The sequence below is a fragment of the Cydia splendana genome, chromosome 23, assembly GCF_910591565.1.
Source record: "Cydia splendana chromosome 23, ilCydSple1.2, whole genome shotgun sequence".
In the NCBI taxonomy this organism is placed as follows: domain Eukaryota; kingdom Metazoa; phylum Arthropoda; class Insecta; order Lepidoptera; family Tortricidae; genus Cydia; species Cydia splendana.
The window spans coordinates 4,433,446-4,457,885 of record NC_085982.1 but is presented as its reverse complement, the minus strand read 5'-3'; the positions used below and the strand labels follow the sequence as shown (position 1 = coordinate 4,457,885).

The following is a 24,440-nucleotide window of genomic DNA, read 5'->3' as shown; positions in this document are numbered from 1 at the left end:
CTGTAGAGGAGAACATCCGGACATACGAAAGCAAAATGCCCGAGTCAAAACGTAGACCTTCGCTTCGCTTCGGTCAAAAAATGTGAGACTGTGACAAGGACAAACAATAATAGCGCTTTCGCTGCTACTCCTACTGAAAGATACATAAGACCGTTCGGTAATTTTTCCCCACCCCTCAAGCCAGATCCAGATATACTAGATTCATGCATTATATGTATAGAGACAACTTTTGTCAAAATCCAAAGTGAACCTTCTGTAATAACACGGTGTTTTTTTTTAATTCAGTTAATTTCGGGGTATGACTAACTGGATGGCATAGTTAATTTTATTTATTACTTTTTCTGTTTTTTGTATTTTTGAAAAAGTAATTTAATCAATTAATAGCGTTGGTGTAACACGGACCTTATATTTAAATCCACCGAACAATAGCCTAGATGACTAATTTTCATTTATAGTATCAATCGATCAGGTTTGTCTTTAGGGTCAAAAGACCATATGGGACCCTTTGCATTATTAAGCAATACAAAACTCAGAAATGATAGTCAAAGTCCGACAGTCGTACTTCACGCGCGAAACACTCCTAACAAAACGATAAGTGAACGTGACGTCAAGGTCACTGAGAGTCCATCTTGAAGTATGGACAAAACAAGAAAATTGCGTTTTTGGCGGTGAAATATTGCGTTTATGTATATAGTTGCAAGTTGCAATACAATCTTTTTTTGTGTAAAATGTAAGGAATCGAATGGTATCCTTACTTATTTCCTTTTTGGAAGTTAAAAAAAAATAAATTAATAGCCCATCAACGTGCACACTAGCGCCACTACTAAATAATCGTCATTATTTAAATTATCACAGTGTGAGCGTGACAGCAATACAACTGCTGTCACGCTCACGTCGACCGATCGGCGGGACAGTAATATAATTACAGATAGATAAGAACAGGTGGATCAATGTCCGAAATCCTTCATGATCAGCGTCCATACTTTAAAGAGAACGCGTCAAATTTCCTTGCAAATGGTCTCACAGTGTCTTTCAATGTCGCCACACAACTTACCAGACTCGCGTCGCCCGTCCGGCGACCTGCAAATAAATAAAACCCAAAAACAAACGGACCTTCGATTCACATTTACCAAATTAAATCATTATTCCCTAGACATTTTTTTTTTTTCAATTTTCTCGCGTTTCGATAAAAATTCTTTTAAATCTAATACATAATATTCAAACCTACTTTAAATCCAGTGGTGTGCCTATAGTCTGTATCTTTAGGTATTTAAATAAAAGTAAACAAACAATTTTTAAATTTTCGGGTAGTTATAACATTTATTTAACCGACCAAATACAAAACCGCCTGGATCAGTCACTGAACGACCTGACTTTAATCTACATTATTTGATCATGTAATGTTTTCATCTACCCTCAACTGGCTTAAGGAGCCATTTGAGGGTAGATTTTGTTTACTTTTATTTAAATACCTAAAGATACAGAGTATAAAGTATCATATGTATGGAACTTGCTAACTATGTAAACAAAAGTCACTAGTAAATTCATCATTCTTTGACAATTTCAATATGGCGGTTTTATTTACATAGTTAGCAAGTTCCATAGAATGACACTTTAGGTAGTGATTGCATCAATTACAAAATGCTTGGGATATTAACATTTATATCCCCATAAACATCTTTCGTCATCTCTAAATAAAAATTCTACTTGCTTGCACACTTACAATAATAATTATTGGGGATAAACCTTTATTTGGGAGTATTTCTCTGATCTCCCGTATTGAAATGTTGCCGCTTTAAAAAAATATATATCGGCTGTGCAACAAGTCGTGGTCAATAATGAAAAATCCATCTGCACATATGTTATCAACCCTTTTAACGCCGCGCCTATCGTGTGTATCGTGAACATTGACGGAATGCACGAAGTTCTTTAGCGGTCAAGGGGTTATTTCCAACTGTTACCACTTGTAACAGTTGTTTTCTTTCGCATTTGTTCCTCAGTGGTAAAATGTTAATACAATACTATACCAATTTCACAAAATAAGAAACGAAACTGTTAATAGTATCATTAAGTGCGATATAGATGGACTTTTAATTATGACAATAATTTAAAAAGTTTAGGACACGTCATAGATTAGTGCGTTTATCTGCACTCAAAATCAGTTTTATTCCACAGTTACCGTTTATGTAACAATCTTACAATCAAACATTTCGTGAATCTTACGACTCTTGTAATACTTAATTAACATATTACCGTAAGTTTCTTTGAAATAAGCTTAATTTCTTAATTGTTACACATAGGTGGATCAACTTTTTCTCGTCGTTATTTTATCCCATTGTCAGCAGGGGATAATAGTAGTAAAGTGTCATTCTATGGAACTTGCTAACTATGTAAGTATGTAATCAAACCGCCATATTGAAATTGTCAAAGAATGACGAATTTATTAGTGACTTTTGTTTACATAGTTAGCAAGTTCCATAGAATTACACTTTAATAGTAGCACAGTTACTTAGAAGAAATGTTGTGTGCTAACATGCTTAATAGAAGGTCCATTATAGAAACGGCTGAAAACTACCACAAAATCGTAACTTTGGTAAAATTAATACCACACACTTTGGGTTTTCTAAGTTGCCTAGGGGAACGTAGCCATACCAACGAGTGACAAGAAAAAGTTGATTCACTTATGTAATAAACAGTAATTCTGTAAAAAAGTCAAGTAACTTACCCTCAAAATGTAGCCGACGTCGAAATCACGCCAAACAAACCTTATCACTATCATCACAAGTCACTCACGATTCGACGCGAAAGTCTAACCATTGTTCATATTAGTGCTAACTTGGGTCATGCGACGCTTTAGATATGAAGGTTGAAATTAATCAATTGTCAATTGAGTTCATAAAAAAATCCACTTAAAGAGGAAAGTCGGCCCTTAGATAATCTCAGTGTAAGGCAAACACTGCCTGTTTTAAAAATTTGAAGAAGTAATAACACTATAGGTAAGTGGAAGTAGTGTGTTACCGTTTATCTGTGTGAGTGAGGTCGGCACAACCCAATATAGCAGTGTAGCTATGTCTAGCTGGCAATTATATGGTTCTGTATTGTTAGATCTGTGGGGCGTCAAGTCTTAGGATATTATACTTACCCGACCAACAATCAATTTGGTGATAATTAGACTTAATTACCCTCGTTCTGACGCGGGCGGGTACAAAGAAGGGTAGTTCTCACGCCTGCGCAACCGATGGCGGACAGAGGTGGATATGAACCACCGGGAGTCATAAATTGAGGCATAACAGCGTAAATCGTTACGCGTCACATTGGATCATTATGATGATAACACCATATTTAACGCATCGAATGCTACACGGAGGAGCTCAGCGGAGCCCGGGCCACGCGAGGAGCACGTATGTCGAGACAAAAAAATGCGCGAAATAGTATTTAGAGCAGTCGGTCACATAACACCAGTTAGCACTGCACTGCACTGTAGCCACTTCACAGCGGGGCCCTGCGGCGGGGCCGGGCGGGTTGGACGTGCCCGCCGTAGATGAACCGGCGGCGCCACTCCTCGTACTGCTACGTGCAGGCGATGCTGGGCCCGGCCGCGGCCGCCGCGGGCTCGGCGGCCGCGGGGGTGGAGGCGGGCGGCGCGGGCGCGGAGTTGAGCTCGTACACGTTGGACGAGTTGGAGTCGTCGTTGTAGGACAAGATGCTGACTTCGTCCGTCTGTGGGAGAATGTCATTCGTCATCGTTTTGTACCCTATTTATTGCTGCGTAAACACTTTGCTTTGCAATAATGTAACTTTTTTCTACTCGTCGAATGTAATTGTTGAATTAAGATTTTGTATACCAAACTGGGTACTACCAAATTGGGTAGGTACTTTTAATGTATGGGCTCCCAACTCAACTATAATATTCATTTCGAAACGGTTTAGTCAACTGACCAATCACAGCTCGCCGCGGTCAAGAGTGCGAAACACCTCAAATTAATTATTTATTTTAGCTTGTATAGTAGAAATATTTCTTCATAAGTTAAAAATGCGCATGTGACACCCTTAATATATAAATAAAATATAGCAACATCCATAGACTACCAAAAACCACTTAGCTTTGCTTGTTAGTCTCCATAGGCTACGGTGGCCAAAATCGAGAAAAATACTGTCTAAAAATTGAATTTAGCGCGGAGCAAGTACCAGGGCCTCATGAGTTACGAGGTGTCGTTGACCAGCCCACCAGGCCGCGGCGGCCGGGACGCGGACGAGTATGACGATATCGCGGCTGCTCGCGTATCTTAGCTGTATACTTTTGGTTTGTTTACCTATATGATTTTAGATAGAAAAAGTATTGTATACGATAGTTGCCCTACGCGGCATTTTGGATAAAAACGGAATATTTTCTGTGTCTTAGCATTCGTGCACACTCGGTAACAACTGACAGTGAATTAGCGGCAATGTATGCTCATTGAGCTAACAACTGCGACGCGGCCACCGGCGGCGTGGCCTCTCTAGTATTTTATGCTCTGAAGAAACACTCAATCGGATAATAAAAATAAATGTGTTATAAACTTACACTACTCTCAGATAATCTCTTAGTTTTCTTAGGGGCGGGCTTGACGGGCTGCGCGTCGGGCTTGCGTTTAGTTCCTGACGCTGTCCGCTCACGCTTCACCAGTAACGACGCTGAGAGGTATTGGTGGAGTTGCTTGCGTCGCACGTGCCGCACCTGGGGATAACATTAATTATTAAATATATTTGCTATTTACATAACAAACTAGTCTACAACCCTAGATGCGAAAGTCAAGTAGCCTTACTTGCGTTCAGCGTGGCGTCAAGCGTCAAAGATATTTGAACAACGTGCAGTGAGGCCGCTCGCATACGTTTGCATTCATTTAATATGGACGCCGTGCCGAACGCCCCACTAAATGCGTTCCGATCTACAAAGGCCAGATCTGAACGCAACTTTAAGTCTGATCTCTAACAACTGAAGTAAATGTGTATAACTATAAAATTATAAATTTTATGCTGCTTCTAAACAAGTCTTTCACTAAGTGAGGTCATAAGTTTTTGATGCCTACTACCAAAAAATGGTACTTGTCAAGTTACAAACCAAAACAATTCCATTTGAAAGTGCCAATAATAGTTTTCATAAAGAAACATTATTGTTTCCGTTCTAGGCACCCATGTATATAGCTCCCTCCACCGAATTCGCTGAACTGCGAAATCGACTCCACACTCGCGTTCGCCGCTTCGGGTCACGAGTGTGGAGCGGGCTTTCGTCCATAACACTCTAACTTATTACTTTAAGAAACACTCACCTCAATAGCCATGCCTTCTCTCAGCATATTAGTGTTCTCCGCTTGGTAATGCACGCTCTTCGTGAACGTGGATATGTCGTACGTGAGGTCTACGTTGAGGTTGGTCTTCTCAAACACGAGTCCGATGAACCACATGGAACAGTGGTTCGCTAGTACTTCACCCTGTAAAATTGACAAATGTATCAATAACCCCCTCTTATTTATAAAACTAGGGAAATATCTGTACAATTTTATCTCTTTCCAAGGGTATTCCACCTATCCAATTTTTGTTCAATGTGCATTGCGTCTCACATTTTGCTTTAATGAGAGAGTGAGACGCACTGACATTGGACAGGTGGACTACCACCCTTAGAAACGCGTCAAAAAGGCATAGAAATAAACGATTCTCAACAGTATTTTAAATTTGATAGATGTTTATGATTTTATGAATAACGTCAATATGTTTTACAAAACTTGAAAGTCATTGAAAGTCACTTCTGCACCTCTAGCACATCTTGCATCCGCGACTTAGACCGCGACTCGAGTCGACATTCCCGCGGCTGTCAAATCTGTCGATTTCCGTAGCACAACTTGTACCCGCGACTGCAACAGCCGCGTAGAGAACTCAAAGTCGCGGCGCGACTCATCAGTGTTCCCCGATAGAATCAAAGTCTAAACATAAATGCTATTTACATGTGACAACACTGAATCGGAAACAGGGTTGCGCTATTTCATTCGTTCTTTGGTGGTAAAAAATCTAGTTTATTGTCGATGGTTAAGTTTTTCCTGTCAAAGTCAAGGAACTTTCAAATTTTGTCAACATTTAATTACGAGAAAAAATATGAAAAAAATGTAAGTAATAGAGCCTTATATACTAAATTTTGATAATATTCCTTAAAATATATATTGTTTTTTAATTTCTGTTTAATAAACCTTTTAAATAAAATATTTTTGTAAATAACTATAATTAATGGAATTGCTATTATTGGTTTTAGTTCTCATATTCCTGTTGTAAATTGTGTTTTTTTTTTCAGAATAAGTCCAGCATTATCCTAGACACGATTGATATCCCAGCACTCAAAGGAAAATATTGTTAACAGGAACGTGCCAACGGGCCCCGAAGTGGAGAGTCAGGAAAAGAAACACACTAGGCAAGCTTTTAGGTTTCAAACGCGGAGCTGTCCCCGTTTCTAAAGTCACTAAGATGTGAGAAGCGCTTTAGCTTTAAGAACACCACCGAGGAAGTGAACTATTATAATAACCATAATGGTTATGGCATACCTATCTATAGTTCGTTTTTTTAGCATTAGAAATAGGTAAACAATCTTGATGTGTCTTTTAATTGAAAAACACATTTTAAAAATAAGTTACGGCAAATATGTAACAATTATGAATCTAATACGATCATTTATATTTTTCTGCTTTCATAAGCAAATATTGTGCCAATAATGGATGGCATTTGTGTGTATGTGTACTGTTTAACTGTTTATGATTTGACAAATTGATATGAAAAGCTTATTTCATAGTCCTCGATGAAGTCACGACCATATTTTATTTTTTTGTTTACAAACCAATTTTCTTTCCAGGGTGATATTTAATTGTCCTACGCCGCATGTCGAAGAAAAAGGAAGAGAGAAAATACTTTTCAAGGGTAATAAAGAAGATTCTTACAATTTCTCTATTGTGGTTCTAGATGTTAATAATATATTAGGTTTAATAATAAGAAGTCGAATATTGCAAGAATATATAAGGCGAAGCAATATATTATTAATTTAAATATTGTTTTTTTTTCACTCCTGTATTTTTTACCTGAAATGAAACAAAAATAAAGTAGGTAGGTACCTACAACTCCTAGAAGCCATGATTAGCTCCCCAAGGCCCACTTCATACTTAATGCTGACAGCAACGTATCATAGCATGATCGTATCAGACCCTGTCAAACATGAAGTGAAACATCTAGAACGCGGGTATGATCTAGAGGAGTTTCAATATGGTAGAGTAGACCATATGATAACCGTACCTATGCTACGCAGACTATGACATGAGCGTAACGACTCCTTCAAAATATTGTTGGTCGGGTCGGTCCAGTCACGTCACGGTATGGTGTTGGCAGGGGACGGAATGGTTTAGTGGGTGATGACTGATAATATTTCATGCAAAGCATAATTTTGAGCCGGACATGATCCTGTTACAGCCACGTATTACATCATTCTGTTACAGTACGATGCAGCGGGCACAGGCATTAGACATCTAACCGTGATCCTAAATACTACTACTAAGGCTTACTTAATAATAATAAGTTAACTACTTACTACTAAATTACTTAATAAGTTGGATAGTTTGTTTTGAACATTTGTACCTACCCACCTCATCGGCTTCGTTTATGTACAAGCAAGCGGGCTCCGTTGTTAGTTGTTAGGTTGATGAAAGTTTTGTGTAAGGAAGTCTTAGGATTATACTTTTACAAACTTACGAACCTGAATTGAAATTTAGAAAATCCTACATATGTACCTATTTACTTAATTTAGTACCTACAAGCTAGCTGTTTGAAATTAAAGTTGTAAACATGATGGGTGTGTTGTGGTACTTGTTGGTATCACCGTGCATAATCGATATAAGAGTGCGTAAAGCGCATTTAGTGATTGTTCCATACTTCCTTATCCCTTAGGGCAATAAGTAATTATACAAATTATATTATTACATAATAATGAAACTTGTTTTTAAGTTATAATTATCATGAGTTCAGTTAAAAAAGTACAAGCAAACCACCCGCGAGAGCGAGTCGCGTTATAAAGTCGCGTAGACTTCGACTCGCGGATTGACATAAAGCCGAGAGAATATTTTGTCTCAAAATAGGCAGTTGTGCTACGGATTTTAGTTCAAAGTCGCGATCGTTGTCATTTTCTGACAGTGACACCTGATCGCGAGTTTGTCGCGGCTCTCGCGCGTGAGTTGTGCTGCCAACACGCGACAAGCCGCCAAGTCGCGCCGATCTGTCTCTTCTCGCGCCTGTCGCGGCCAGTTGTGCTAGAGGTGCTGATAAGTGCCACCTTATACGATGGTAAACAAGGTGTGTATTTTAACACTTTTGATGCCTATATATTTAATTTGTTTTACAAAGTAACTACATCTGAATAGTTCAAATATTTCAATGATGTCATGACCTGGCTTAATCTTAAAATAAAAATAATGCCATTTGACTTACATTTTCATTCTTTTTCACTTCAGTACCAGGATCTGGGACTGGAGCACCTTAAATAAAGTTGTTATATTATACATCATTAGTATTCTATTTTGTACTATCTCTAGCACATTTATGATTTATGTAATAGCACAGAATAAATAATAGTACTAGGTACAGAAGACTGACTCTCTAACAAAACGCGTCTGTTACGATCAGGACAGATATGGCCGCTAGGTGGCGACAGCGCCACGCGCGGCTTATGGCAAACCCCAAAATTGGGGCGCAACGGATGTACTTTTAGCTACCTGTAGCAAAGCGACGAAATCGCGGAGTGAGCCACGCCTGGTTATAGTTCAAATATCTTTATTCTTCTTTATAGTTCACATAACAATACAGTACAAATACTCTTTATTGTACATCTCAATACAGAAAACAATACAAGGAATACAGAAAATTAAGAAGAGGCAAGACAACTGGCGGCCTTATCGCTAAAAAGCGTATTGAGAGGAGCTGGCAATGTAATTAAGAAACTCTCCTTAGTTATTTTGTAATTTGGTGCAAATTAAATAAGAGTGCAGTAATAGCTTACCAGGCGGCAAGGCGAGAGGTTGCCCGTTGTTGATATTCAGCGGCACTGAATTGTAACACTCTGGGTTGACGTGGGCGATGGTTATGTGTTGGTTTCTTTCCAAAGTTGCTGTAATAAAAAAAAAACAATGTGCAACATGTCTACTGACACAACAGACGAAATATTGTTTCTTACAAGTAATGATGCAAACTACTCGGTAGAAGTAATTTGAATAGTTGCATGCCAAATTTGAAGGACACGACAACATTGGTATCGTTTTCGAGGTTTTCGGGGTACATCCCGGAAAACCCTAAAATCGACAACAGTCCTTGAATAGAAAGTTTTCGATTTAAGATTTTATCTCCGAAATGTAATTATGTCAAACAAGTCCCATTAGAAAATGAGTTTAATAAGCTCAAAGTCGATTACGTGTTTTTAGAGCACCGTACAAAACTTTGTTCACGGTGCTCTTATGGGATCACTTCGGTCTTGCAAATCGGTTAAATGCGTTTTTCTCAAAGACCGTTTGATGTAGGTACCTGAAATTTGGAATAGTTATGGCAAGTACCATCACTAACACTGTGAATAAGTCGAAACTGCTTATTTCTGATTTTAGGGGGAAATTTAGGGGGTTAGAGGGTTAGGCTGAATTTTTTTCTAATAGTGTTCCTATGGCTACCTTAATCTACAGAATTATATTGGAAAGCTTATTAGTTATTAGTTCAATTGGCCACTAAATCAATAAATGATAGGTGAATTTTAACTTGCAAACTAAATTAAAACTTGTAAACAGTTTTTCACTATTGTGAAATATAAATATACAACAAAAATCTTACTGATGAGATGCCTGACCCGACTCTCCACCAGCCCGCACCACTGCAGCTGGTCATCCTTGTTGGCTGAAGAAGCGAGCAGCACTATGAAGTGCTTGTAGCGCGCGAAGAAGTTGGGGGCTTCGAAGAGACGCTCCCAACCGCATTTTGAGAGCATTATCTCATCTGTTATAACCAAACACTACTTACTGATGAGATGCCTGACCCGACTCTCCACCAGCCCGCACCACTGCAGCTGGTCATCCTTGTTGGCTGAAGAAGCGAGCAGCACTATGAAGTGCTTGTAGCGCGCGAAGAAGTTGGGGGCTTCGAAGAGACGCTCCCAACCGCATTTTGAGAGCATTATCTCATCTGTTATAACCAAACACTACTTACTGATGAGATGCCTGACCCGACTCTCCACCAGCCCGCACCACTGCAGCTGGTCATCCTTGTTGGCTGAAGAAGCGAGCAGCACTATGAAGTGCTTGTAGCGCGCGAAGAAGTTGGGAGCTTCGAAGAGACGCTCCCAACCGCATTTTGAGAGCATTATCTCGTCTGTTATTGCCAGGCCTGAAAAAAAAAACCTTTATATCACCAAGTTTATTAGTGGTAGGATAAACCTATCCTATTCTTGGCACTCCACCAATGGTTGGTTTTTCTTGCTACCCTTTATTAGCCTTATTTAAAGACAGCAGTGATGAATTTCCTACAAAAATCGTGTCACTGTCAGTGCCAAATTGCCAACAATTTGGTTTACCGTTTCAGACATGTTTCAAATTCTTTTGAAGCTTAGCTAAAAAACAAGTTACAATACTCGTACCTAATATTATTACTCTGTATAGCTTTTAATTACTCCTTAGGTATAGGTTAACTGGAAGAGATCCCTCTTATGCAAAAGTTCGCCTTTGTACTACAAATTTATGTTTTATCTGATGTAACCATTATTCCTTTATTTTCGTACAACAAAGTGTTTACTTACTAATAAAAAAAGACCTCCATTTTTTCTAGGCAATAGCCGGCAAAGGATATAATAGGGGGTATAACTGCAATGTTCTGCCGCCAGAGTGCAGCACTAAGCTAGCTAGTAAACCATAGAATAACTTATACATACTGTGCCTTAAACTGTTTTAGACAAGTTTTCACAGACAAAAAATATGACATTAATGCATCAAGGCGGTTTGTTAACAAGGGCCTACCGGGAAACGCGAAAATCGAAATTTAGTTATCTGCCTCTTTATCGCTCGAATACGCAAGAGTGATAGAGAGGTTAGATAACGAAATTTCGATTTTCTTGTTTCGCGGTAGACCCCCAGATTGTGATGGATAGTGGTAATGGCGCCCCCTACGCAGAGTTTTGCGTAATTTTCCCTATTAATATTTCCTTCATGCATAGAATGTTTTATCCATTTTCCTATCAAGGTTTACTATAGCGTGTTATCTAAAATAGTCCGGTAGAACGGACGAACTTTGTATTATGTATTTACACTTTACAGTTATTTTACGTACCCAGTCTGAATTCCTCCATGATTACTGTTCTCGTTGAGGCAGACACGTTGAAGGTGGAGTTCTGTTGCGGGTAGGCGGGGGTGATGATCGGCATCAGGTGGAACCGGTCTGAGACGTTTACCTGTTTGTATTTGTTACATACCCAGTCTGAATTCCTCCATGATGACTGTTCTCGTTGAGGCAGACACGTTGAAGGTGGAGTTCTGTTGCGGGTAGGCGGGGGTGATGATCGGCATCAGGTGGAACCGGTCTGAGACGTTTACCTGTTTGTATTTGTTACATACCCAGTCTGAATTCCTCCATGATGACTGTTCTCGTCGAGGCAGACACGTTGAAGGTGGAGTTCTGTTGCGGGTAGGCGGGGGTGATGATTGGCATTAGGTGGAACCGGTCTGAGACGTTTACCTGTTAAAGTAAAAATAGGTTATTACTTAATTTTTCTTTAGTCGCCTTTTTACGAACTTTGCTTGTCATTAGATTGGTTTGTTTTTAAATAAAAAAAGCCAGTCTCTCGCTATCGGAATGGGAGTGCAAACTAGCCTTGAGAGAATGGTCAGTACATTCCTTTACAGATCTTTAACACTTTCGGTGCCTGGCGCCTCGTTTCCAGAACAAAATGAACACACATACGTGTTATTAGCAGTCAATGTGTTAAAGATTGCGAAATACTCAGGGAATTGAGCTACCTTGACCGGGTGGATCGAGGGTTACGGCGACGGCTGTGAAGAAAGGAGACGTCAGTTCGAAACCGGCCTTAGGCACTCTAGGACTTGGTTTGACTGGAAGGACTGCCTCCTTTGCTGAAGATATGTCGTGGAGCTTACGAAAGCTTGGATAGGATAACTTACCCTTGGATCCCACACCGGGAAGCCCAGGTTGACATTGTCAGGTTGCTTCAGCAGCACCGGCTGCGGCCATTTCCACTGGCTGAAGACCAGGAAGAACTTGTGCAGCAATGTCGCTGGGAGAGCGTTGGGGTATAGTTGGCAAGTGCGGGCTACTAGCATCGCCCAGGAGACTCCGCCGAGGTAGCCCAGTGTGTTCGAGTAGATGCCGTGACCTGAGGAGAAATAACTAAGATAACTTACCCTTGGATCCCACACCGGGAAGCCCAGGTTGACACTGTCAGGTTGCTTCAGCAGCACCGGCTGCGGCCACTTCCACTGGCTGAAGACCAGGAAGAACTTGTGCAGCAACGTGGCTGGGAGAGCATTGGGGTATAGTTGGCAAGTGCGGGCGACCAGCATCGCCCAGGAGACGCCACCGAGGTAGCCCAGTGTGTTCGAGTAGATGCCGTGACCTGAGGAGAAATAGGATTAATATTGATGCAATCAAGCATGTAATTGCTGTTAAAACGTGTGCCTTGCTAACTGAAGGTCGTGGGTTCAAATTCCATCTCGTCACAATGAGTTCCTCGGGATTTATTGGTTAACCTTTTGAACGCCAAACGGCGCATCCATTTGCCGTGCCACTGACGCCACGGGGGTAAATTTTTTTTTGTCAATAAATAATGCCAACCTAAAAGTGGGGTGTTTTTCAGTAAATTTTCATCAAAAGACGATCGACGTCAAATGCCGTCTTTGGCGTCGTTGTCACGATTTTGCGTTGACGTCAACTGCCGTCTGTGGCGTTCAAAAGGTTAAAAAAATTAACAGTAACTTTTTAAGTAACGGAAAATTTGTGAGAAAACCTACACTCGGCGTGTGCGTGAACTGTATGATGCAGAACAGGATCGCTCAGTTTATTGGCTTTAAGTCATTGTCAAGTTCAAGTTTCATATTTAGGCCACTAGGTGGCAGAGTTTCCCCCTGCTTATTGACGTGAAGTTTGCAATTTGCTTAGCCCCAAAAAATATATAGCCCAAAGCTTAGCTTAGCTTGTATAGTCAGCATGATAGTGACGGCCAAATATCTACATCGTAAGTTACTTATTTTTATGGCAATCAAGGTGTGCTACGATATATTTGGCCACTTTGACCGTCACATCTATTTGACGCTGAATGGACATAAATTGGGAGGAAGCATTTGCCCACCATTGGGACGTATGCAATGGTGATGTGACGTTACTCACGCTTGGCCCACAGCTTGATGGCGCGCAGAGTCAACCGGAAGTTGTCGATGTTGGGCACGAGTCGCAGGATCTCGTCGGTGACGCGACATCCGTTTAGCGAGCGGACGCATTTCTGGTCCAGGTTCTTGAGGAGCATGTCGTCTCGAAGGTCGAAGGAATCTGAAACGGTTTTTACTGTTTTAAGATTATTATGATTTCTACATAGTGAGTAGTGACACTTGTAACAATCACCCTTCTATAATAATGCATCATCTCTATCTTACTCTTGGAATAGAGGGGAAAAAGACGATATGAAATGCGTTAAAAATCGTTTGTCTTTTTTTGTCATTTTGACTTATCTATTTGCAAGAAAGGGATAAAACATAATTTAACTAAATCTAAAGGGGGTAAGATGACAAGGAGGGCTTACCTGGTATCTCCTTGAGAGCGAGCCGGGCAAATAGCAGATCTATCTCGATACCGTTAAAGTTCATTTTGATGACTGGCACAAAAGCGTCTTCGACCGCACGCAAGTCTCGAACCTGTGTAGTAAATAAGACGTTCACGATACGATATACAATGAGAAATTTTACAACACATAGTACAATTAATATTAATTAACAATTTTATATTTAAGTAGATAGTTTCTGACAAAAAAAAAGCTATTTTCGTTTATGTCTTCTGCAAATTTCATCATAATCATCCTCTTCATAAACTGGTTAAGAATTTGCATTATTAATTATCAGCTATCAACACAATACATCCTTGAGTACAATAACAGTAGGAACAAAGCGTTGGTAGTTTAACCTTTTTCCATCGACCACATATGCGCCATTAGAATTTCAACTTTAGCATTCTGATTTAAGGTTCATTTTAGACTGGACTTTCAGGAAATGTAACTTTACTTCAAATTAATCATCAAAGCTGGAAGGAACATATTTGGATTTTTTGGGAAAGCCTTGTAGATTGGTGCGACCTGGTAAAGGGTTAATGGTAAGGCGTGCAGTTTTCAAACCGGAAATCATTGGTTCACTTCCAACTATGGCAGGAAAGTTTATTTACAAAATATCATTTGATAAATTACAGTTGCTTCTCGGTGGTAACTACCTTTACCTTTGCCCAACAGTGGGACGTATATTGGTTAGTGATGTTATGAAGTAAGTAGTTAAATATTGACCTGTGGCTGCTGGCGTAGGAGTTCGTAGAACGACTGAAAATAGTCTGTCCGGTCAATGTGTCGCGGCGCCACGCAGAGCGCGTCGATATCGGCGCCGCGGTGGTGGACCTGTGCAACAATAGAATATTTGACAAATTTTTATGAATGTTATCAATCGATCAGGTTTGTTATGAGGATGAAATGTCTGTATGGGATGGGACCCATTGTCTTAAAGCAATACAAAAGTCACAAATGATGGTCAAAGTCTGGCACCCGCACTTTACTGACGAAACGCTTCTAACAAATTGTATTGCCAATACGTGACGTATATATAGTGACCTCACCATGTAACGTTAGAAGCCGTTTCGATGTATGGAAAACAAGGAAATTGCGATTTTGTCGGTGAAATATTGCGTTTATGTATATTGTTGGTACAATATTTTTTTAAATAGAATGTAAGGAATCGATTCCTTACATTATATGGTACCATTATTTTTTTCCTATTTGGAAGATGAAAAAATTTTTTTTACTTCTTAACTTATAAATCACATTTACAAATAATGTGAAAACAACTACTTAAATAAAAATCTAAATTATTTTTTTGGTTAAACCAAGGGGATTCTAGGCTTAGGATTTGGTAAAACGATATCTTATAATAAGACAAATAGACGCACAAAGGTATACACTTCAGCCAGGAGCAGTTTCACTATAGGATTGTGGCCAGACCCTTTAGGATTGAATTTCGATTGTTTCGGACGTGATTCCGCGTCCGCGAGGCTAAAGGAGTTAAGGTAACTCATACAAATCTAGTCATATAAATTAGAGATGCAACGGATAGTTGTTTGGCCGGATACCGGATATTCGGCCTTACCATCGGCCGAATATCCGGCCGCCGAATATTCGGCCGGCGGTACAATACCTACATTTCGGTTTTTCAGGTGCGCATTCTGCAGGTTTGACCTGTTTCCTAGTGAACGTTGGCGCGGACACATTTCTAGGTTCGAAATGAGTGCGCGTGCAAGTCAGTGGAACGTTTAAATTGTTTTAAAATAATAAACACGTACGATTATGATCAAGACTGTTTCTTAAATCCAATTAGTTTACTCCGAAATCAAGCAATGTTACTATCCGGTATCCGGCCGGATTGTAGGTCATTATCCGGCCGGCCGGAATTAAAATCATGGCCGGATAGGCCGGATACCGGATAGTAACCGAATATCCAGTGCATCTCTAATATAAATCACTTACCCCAAGTCTGTAGGATCCGAATGTGTATATATTCCCACCAACAGTATCAGCAACATTTGGGGGCATATTCTTCCTCATACTCTCATCCCGTATCCACTGCCTCACAAGCCTATGTAGCGCTCCAAGCACTTCCATGCGGTGGTCCATTTCAGCGTCAGATTCGAAGACTCCGAACGGAACGAGGGCTTCTTTAAGTTCGTTCGTCTTTTCGATGTCGATCGGTTTTGGACCTACGAATGTAAAGTACAAAATACAGCAAGTAATCAAATAACAGGATAACAAGAGCAAAAACACAGAGTTTTGACAATTTCGCAAAAAAAACGGAATTGGTAAGGTTTCTTTACTTGGAACAAATTTCGCAAAGTTCTTGCGATATCTGTCCGTTATGACTACGCGTACGCACTACGCAGTGCCGAATTCACGAGAAAAATTGCGTTTTACTGTAAGTCAATATGAAAAATATTTCGGAAAAATAAGATTATATCTAAAACTAGGCTAAGTCCAGAAACTTTATATGATTGTCTGAGATTTTTAGTCTCTTTGTGATCAGGAATACAATATAAAATTCCTACGGTTTCCTCCTGAGCACGCAGCACGAAGACACTATTATTTTTATATTTAGTATTAGTATCTTATACCTTTAAACGAGCAATTCTTGTTTACATTTCGGGGATCTCGGAAATGGCTCTAACAAATTCGATGAAATTTGCTATATGGGGGTTATCGGGGCCAAAAAATCGATCTAGCTAGGTCTTATCTCTGGGAAAACGCGCATTTATGAGTATTTATATGTTTTCCGAGCAAAGCTCGGTCTCCCAGATATTCTAATATTATTTGTAACATATTAAACAGGAATGGAAAAAGATGGAGAAGACTTTTACCCTCCGGGAATCACATATCATGAATATGTAACAACATAACAAGTGAAAAGATAATCTTAAAACGGATGTGGGAGAAAAGTATCTTAAATAAATAAATAATAAAAAATAACAGGCAGCATTATGGTTCATCTGGTCGATATGCAAATGATGTATAATTCATTAATCAAATAACAACATGCTACCCACAGATTTACATAATCTTCTGTACTACAAGTTTGATAAGAGCGTTTATCAATCTTGACCATATTAAGAGTGCAAAGCTGATTTTGTAATTTGTATAAACCAGTTTCACTAGTTATTAAAAGGGAAGAAACATTGACGTATATCTAAGGACTGGCCTTACGGGCAATAAAAATGGGGCATGAATGGGGCCAGTACAGCGGTGTGACACCGCTACAACGCGATTGATTGATGAGTTCGCATCACGCGCGCGTGGCGCGATTGGCCGCATCTAGTTGCGTTAGACTGCACTATTGGCTCGAATTCGTGAGTGACATCGCTGAACTAGTACAATTTTTAGTGCCCGTAAGGCCCGTCCGAGATATACGTCAATGGGAAGAAAACATTCTTGTTGACTGACCAGAGTAGATTTATTTAGAGTAAGTTATCTTGCAATAAATATCGTGCGACGCGCAAAAACAGGTGTTAGGTACCATTGGCCACACTGTTACTAAACCTTATTGCAAGGAAATAAGGTCCACCCATGGTAAATTCACCCTTTGAACGCCGCGCCTATCGTGTGCTTGCGTATCGTGTGTCATCGTATACTCGTACTTTGTCGGAATGCACGAAAGTTGATATTGGGCTATAGCTGCGCCAGTGGGGAGACACTCCTGACTTCGGGCAAACTCGGCTCCGTTCGGCTCAGCATTGCTCCGAGCAATTATTAGGGTTGACACAACTTGGCGTCCCTTTGCGTGCTCGACCACAGATAAGATAATTACTTGAATTTTGACAACCCTAAATAGTCGAAAGGGATACTGCCATAACTTAGAAAGAGATAGCATGATTCGACCCTGAATCGCTGTCAAACTTCGGTTTTGTAGGAAGTGTCCTTTCTGTACGGTAGTACTATTACTTATTCTGTTGCCGCGCGCGTCAGTTGACATCTTTGGCGGTCGTAGAGTAGGGTTGCCATAAGTGTGGGGACTCAGACCGGGACATTTAAAGAAAACCGGCCAAGTGCGAGTCGGACTCGCGTCGCGTTTAAAGGGTTACACAATTTGTAACAATGTATTTTTCATGTGAAACTTGAGTGAAATGTCTATAATTAAGTCCGACTCACGCTTGACTGCACATTTCTAATAGGTTTTCCTATAGATAGGGAAAGAACTATTTTGTGTTTTTTTTTTCAAAATTTTAGCACAGTAGTTTCGGAGATAAATTTTCCATGTGTTTAAATGATTATTCATTGAACAGTCAAGCTACCATGTAGATTCAGGGGATTCTGGGTCAACCAGCAAAAAACGCGAGCGAAGCGAGCGCGAAATTTTTTTGACAAAATTGTGAAAGCGTGTTAAAAAGGCCGGGCCGGGCCTAAAAATCCGAAGTTCCCCAGTGAGGCTAGCTTTCATGCGAGGTCGAAGCCGTGCTTCAGGATAAGCTCAGCTAGAGCATAGACGCCAACCAATGTCCATTGTATTAAAAAGCGAAACCGTAGGCCGAGCTTGGCGCAGCGAGGTCAAAGGCTAAGCTGAAGAAGACGAGATTTGGAAGACAAACCAAAAATTTAGGTAAAATGTGAGGCTGAAGGTCGAGCTCAGAAATCTCCACATTACTTAATAAGCCCGAAGCGTACTTATAACCAGCGCGGTGAGCTTTCATGCGAGGCAAAAGGCCAAGCTTCTCAAATCAAATTTTTACATTTGTTAAAAATTAAGTGACGCTGAAGGTCGAGCTGTAAGAAAGCAGCGCTAGTGTTACTCAACAATAATATGTGTCATATGTACAAGAGTTACTCGGAGGGCCGAAGTTCCATTGATGAGGTTTTAGGCCCTTGGGAGCCTGAAATTCGAGCTCTACATTACAGACTTTAAAAGCTATAAAATAACATAATTTACATAATCATCTAATTATTGTGTGTCTGAGAAACTGATATTGGACATTAGGTAAAAGTAGGTACCATAAAACATTTTTTTTTAATTTTGGCCATATGAAACGTAGAAATGTAGGTATATTATTTACCAAGTCCAGCCCCCTACTAAATAACTATGATTTTTAAACCGGGACAATTTTCTTACCGGCCGGGACGCCGGGACACCGTGCTTCAAACCGGGACATGTCCCGGCGTACCGGGACGTATGGCAACCCTATCGTAGAGTTAAGAGTACCCGTCAATCCGTCAACCCGTCATCATACAACAAAATGATGCAAAGCAATTTGACCCATATTGATCTGTAGTAACACACGTCTGATACTGGGGCGCTCCACGAGTTAAGAGTGTTGCTGTACACGTCACAAATGTTACAATGTCTATCCATATCCCCATTATCAAGGACAAGCAATCACTGCATCCTATTAGATAAGAACGTGGATTTACTAAACGTTCGGAGATAGGTTACTGTATATTCCTTACTGTGTTAAAGGGGACGCAAAATATTTATTTTATTTTATTTATTTAGATATTTGTTTGAATGGGGTCATAACACCCTCCTATATATGGAATCTTGCACTGCAATGTCAGTTGCAAGGCTATGCAACGAACAAAACGACTTATTTAAGGACAAACCAGTTGGTTGAGGTCAACTGTTATTTAATCCCTTTTAAGTATAGTCCAAAATTGCTCGAACAGATCTGCTGCTATAATATCGCGAAAAACTAAAACCAATTGAAATCGTTATCTGCCTCTCTGCTCTTCCATATTCGTGCGATAGAGGCAGATAGGCAAAATTTCGATTTTCGTTTTTTTTCGAAGTAGGTTCTCAGATATTATATTATTGCAAGTCACTGTATGTTTCGATTTAGGGTAATTCGCCAGAAACTGGCCACCCCAAACCAAAAATGAATTCTATTCACCTATAAATATAATTCATTTTAGTATAAGGTGGTCAGTTATTGAAAGCTGGCCAGTTATTGAAACCTTATACTAAAACGAATTCTGTTTATAGGTGAATAGAATTCATTTATAGTTTAGGGCGGCCAGTTGATGGCGATTTACCCTACTAAATAAACTATAATGTTTTTAAGCAGTTAAGTTTCCTCTTCATATTATGATGTATTAGTGCAGTGAATTACATTATATAAATAAACTTTAGTAATAGATATTGAATTTCGGGTTAAGTAAGTAGTTTCATACAGTTATAAAGACAGTCTTAAGGTTCCGTCACATAGGCGCGTTTGCCGGGCGGGGCGTGAGCGTTTTATATGTAAAAGCGGCGCGCCCTGCTCACGCACGCATAATAATCAATGGGCACAATCACAATAGGAATATTAGGAATAGTAATAGCTTGACCGTCTAATACCTCTTAAGAATCTTAAGATACTAAACCAAGTTTTTGTCATGGAAATCATCATTTTACACAAACTTGTGGGCAAAAGCCAGTAACTAATATCTGCGGGTACAAACCTGCCATGGAAATCGCAGAGGTCATCCCCAGCGTCTTCAAGTTCTGCTGGTTCTGATGCTCATTGGACTTGGGCTGGTTGGTGTGCGAATACTGCGGTGCGGGCCACATCTTGCCTAATTAAAGTTGAACTTATCGTAAAGAAGGCTTAAGCTAGATGGGTCATTGAAGGCTCTCCTTGAGGGTGACTGTTGGGGCAGCGCCCGGGTTAACTACCTGAAAGAAATTGTATGCTGTAGTTAGAAATGTCACTTAAATAAAACTTCGATTGTCCAAAAATCACAAATTTGACATTTATCACAAAAGTCTAATTAAACGTCACTGGTCCCATAACCTATTAGAAATGGGCTAAAAATTAAAAGATTCACAGCGATTTAATATTTGTATTTATTATCACACAATACTACTATAGTAGATTGTACAACAAGGGCATAAAGTGACCCATTTTTACCCGAGGCAATTTTTTGGTCTGAGCAAAGCAAAGACCAAAATAGTAGACGAGGGTAAAAATTGACATTTATGCACTTGTTGTACACTCTGCTTTTCACTTCGATTGCGAGGAAAATAAAATTATATTTTTCACGGCAATTTACACCACGAAATTGTCGTAAAGCGAAAGAACATAATACATAACCAATTCCCGCCAACTTTTTTTTTTTTTAATTTGCAACATGTGATCAGAGTTTCAGACGCTTGGTTTTCTGCCAAGTCAAACATTTCGGAGCATTTTTTAACGATCATCGACTCCTATTTTATGTGATTTACTAAATTTAATGACAGAAAATACGGATTTATAATAAATTGTAGCAAAAATAAAATAATATAACAAGTTTTGTCATCTACACAATTTTATTGCTCAGTAAAATTGTGCAATATGTTTTAACTGTTTGGCTGTTGAGACCGATTACCTTAGTCTTAGAAGAAAATGTCACTTTTATGCTCTAGAGCATAAAATGCGATTTTATGTCGTCTACGCACGACATAAAGGTGCACTTTTTGAGCATGAGAAGTGAAAAGGTGTGTTTCTATACCGAGCTACCGAGAGACTAACTTACAAAGCTCGTGGAGTAAAGGTCCTTAAGATAACAAACTAAGGGCTGTTGTTTTTCGTTCTGTTACGTCTATACGAGTGAAAGAGAAAGTATTCTAATGTATTAAGTTTGAGTGAGATAGATTTAGTTTTGTTAATTCCAACAGTAGTTTCATTCATGATTTTTTTGCTTATCTTAGACAACGTTCCTGTAATTATGAGTACAATTACACCTTTCATACCAGTAAAATTAAGTTAGTACAACTTAAATTGCAGTTTAGTGACATGCCAGGGACCACTAACTGTTTGTAAGTTAATACAGTCAGCGGCAGAAGTTGCTAATCAGGCCAGATGTTCGAAATGATCTTGATGCGACTTTATTGTTAAGAGAATAAGAGCGTGTCAAGGTAATTTTGAACACCTCGCCCGCTTAGCAACTTCTGCTGCTGACTGTACCTATGTTGCATAAAGTCATCAAAGGGTTGTATTGTTCTGAGAATAACTTCATTAATGGTCCCGGGTTCGAATCCCGGTAAGGGCATTTATTTGTGTGATGAACACAAATATTTGTTCCTGAGTCATGGTTGTTTTCTATGTATATAAGTATGTATATCGTCGCCTAGCACCCATAGTACAAGCTTTGCTTAGTTTGGGGCTAGGTTGATCTGTGTAGGATGTCCCCCTAATATTTTTACTTCTTAGAATTAATTGTATTTATGCACTTAGATTGATATTTGATACACTATGGGCAACTCTTATGATAGCTGTACCATTGTTTAGACGACAATGGTTTCACTCACTTGAATTTTTAGTCACTATTCATGTAACATGTCGCCAATAGCGACTAAAAATTCAAGTGAGTGGAACCGTTGAGTTTAAAATATGTCTCCCGAAAGTTTAATTTCGATTAGCTGTACCATTATTATAAATAAATAAATATTTTATGTGTTGTTTAATTTCTCGGCGTATTGTATTGTTAGCCTTTAATGATTTGTACATAACTTTATGATTCAGATAGCAGGAGTTACAGTTAAACATTACATGGGTAATTTAAATAATATTGGTTAAATTCAGTGGCGGATTTGCAGTGTTTGCCACCCTAGGCCCCAGGCCCTGTAGTAACTACTAGCCGCCCCTTTCAGCACCAATCTATAGACTGCCGCCTTACTGCCTCCCCTAATATCTCGCCCCTCTAGGCCCGGGCCTACTGGGCCTTAGGGCAAATAGTGTGCGCCACTTAGTGTGTATTATAATAATTGTTTGCTTAGCAACTTAACTATACCCCAAACATTACGTCATAAATGAATGTTTAGGAGCAACTTATTAGCCATTAGCCCTTGGAATGGCAGGATGTTAAGAAACGGTCGAACAAGTCCATCAAATTTGAAATTTAATTGATAATAAGTTTTTGGCAAAAATTTAATTTTTGGTACAATGTTTTATCGCTGACTGTACTTTTCTTACGACAGACAACTAATACTCATCGAGACAATTCTAAAACCCCCTAACACAATTAGGTTGCGTTGTTTCATCACAGAGTTCCTATGGCCACCTCCTGTCTCCATCAATCAGATCAGCTCGATGGTACCATAATATTGCATTGTCATCTGATTTATATATTTTCAGCTCAATTGGAAACCGGGAAGTGGATCAAATTTAACTTGCAAGATTTGATTACAGACAACGGGACAGGTGAAAGTAAATAAAAGCTTGTAAAAATTTACAACCTTTCTTAACCAAGTATGATGTGGTATATTTTGCCTGCAAATGTCACATTTAAAACACTTAACAACATGAAGGCATAAAAAACAGTTTCTACGGTTCCATACTCAAAGGGTAAAAACGGTACCCTATTACTAAGACTCCACTGTCCTTCTGAAGTCTGTCGTCACCAGGCTGTATCTCATGAACCGTGATAGCTAAACAGTTGAAATTTTAACAGATGATGTTTTTCTGTTGCCGCTATAACAACAAATATTAAAAAAGTGCAGAACCCTCTGTGGGCGAGTCCAACTCGCACTTGTCTGGTTTTTATGGAATAGCTAAATTGCTATTTGGGGTTGTGACACAATCCATGACCTACAAATTAACACTTGTGTAGCAAAGACACTGTGTAGCCACAATGGAAGCATTATTAGTGTTGAAGCAATCTATGAAACTTGTTTTGTGGCAATTTACTGGCTACAGTACAGTCAGTAGCAAAGTTTCTAAGCGGGCCAGGCGTTCAAAATGATCTGATGAGTTTAATGTTAAGAGAATAAGAGTGTGTCAAGGTAATTTTGAACACCTCGCCCACTTAGCAACTTCTGCTTACAACAACTGTATTATCATATATTGTACTAATATGAGAAAATTGTGATAGAAACAGCAGTATGTTATTGCTTTCTTATCAATACAAGGACATTAGAACTCAGTAAATAAACAATCTGACTAATGCTAACGTACACGCAAGTAGTCGATGACTTTTGATAATTGGTACATTCTAATGTTCATCCATAATGGATTACGATAATCTAATGTAATCTTGGCATGTTATGGTCTTTAGAAAGTATTTCGTCGAAACAAACCTACGACGACACAAAACATAATAAAGTTCATTCACCTGTTTTTTATTGCCACGAGCTACAGTTTACACAATTATTAACTACAACGATGGTATTCTATGAAAAATAAACCAATTACGGGATATTAATAAAAAAACCACGAGATCTTTCCCGAGAAATCGACAAGATGACAAGAATTACGATGTGTCCTTTTGTTAACATGAGTAGCAAATACGCATTTAAGGTCACCACTTATGTAAATAATAGATTTAGATAGCAAATTTATCGTATTGAAAACAACAGACTGAACAAAAACAAAGATCACAATCTTAAACTTATATTTAGAGATGCTTACAAAGAAAGCACAAGAAAATCTCACGTTGCGCTAAATGGATGGTTATAATAACGGTATTCTACACTATGTTGTAACGTGTAAAGGCTGTTTATCACTCACCAATTAACTAAATCATGCGTTTATCTTCACAATGACGAAAAAATAATCAATTGAACTCATAATAATACAAAGAAATAAACATTAATTTCCAAACAAGCGCCCAACAGTCGCCAACAACAAGGCAGCCATCTTTAAATGGCGTTAGCAAATGCTGC

The 24,440-nt window shown here is 39.2% G+C and overlaps 1 protein-coding gene across 1 annotated transcript; it reads right to left on the bottom strand.

Annotated features, from left to right (window-relative positions):
* Positions 1 to 1,171: 1,171 nt before the first annotated feature.
* Positions 1,172 to 24,440, bottom strand: LOC134801891 (poly(A) polymerase type 3). Its single transcript, XM_063774544.1, has 14 exons — positions 24,286 to 24,440; positions 20,261 to 20,474; positions 15,815 to 16,044; positions 14,588 to 14,695; positions 13,841 to 13,952; positions 13,432 to 13,590; positions 12,450 to 12,661; positions 11,646 to 11,766; positions 10,249 to 10,425; positions 9,062 to 9,169; positions 8,494 to 8,540; positions 5,310 to 5,471; positions 4,565 to 4,717; positions 1,172 to 3,720 (listed from the first exon to the last, which is right to left on the bottom strand). The coding sequence occupies exons 2-14, from the start codon at positions 20,367 to 20,369 to the stop codon at positions 3,571 to 3,573; spliced, it is 1,848 nt and encodes a 615-aa protein (XP_063630614.1). The 5' UTR covers positions 20,370 to 20,474; positions 24,286 to 24,440; the 3' UTR covers positions 1,172 to 3,570.

What these genes read in the sequence shown, in the direction of transcription:
- LOC134801891 (XM_063774544.1), bottom strand. Translation starts at nt 20,369, where the DNA reads ATGTGGCCCGCACCGCAGTATTCGCACACCAACCAGCCCAAGTCCAAT. An exon ending in CATCAAGCTGTGGGCCAAGC is followed by an intron (nt 12,662 to 13,431) that starts GTGAGTAACGTC and finishes ATTTCTCCTCAG; the next exon opens with GTCACGGCATCTACTCGAAC. An exon ending in TCCCGGTGTGGGATCCAAGG is followed by an intron (nt 11,767 to 12,449) that starts GTAAGTTATCTT and finishes TTACTTTAACAG; the next exon opens with GTAAACGTCTCAGACCGGTT.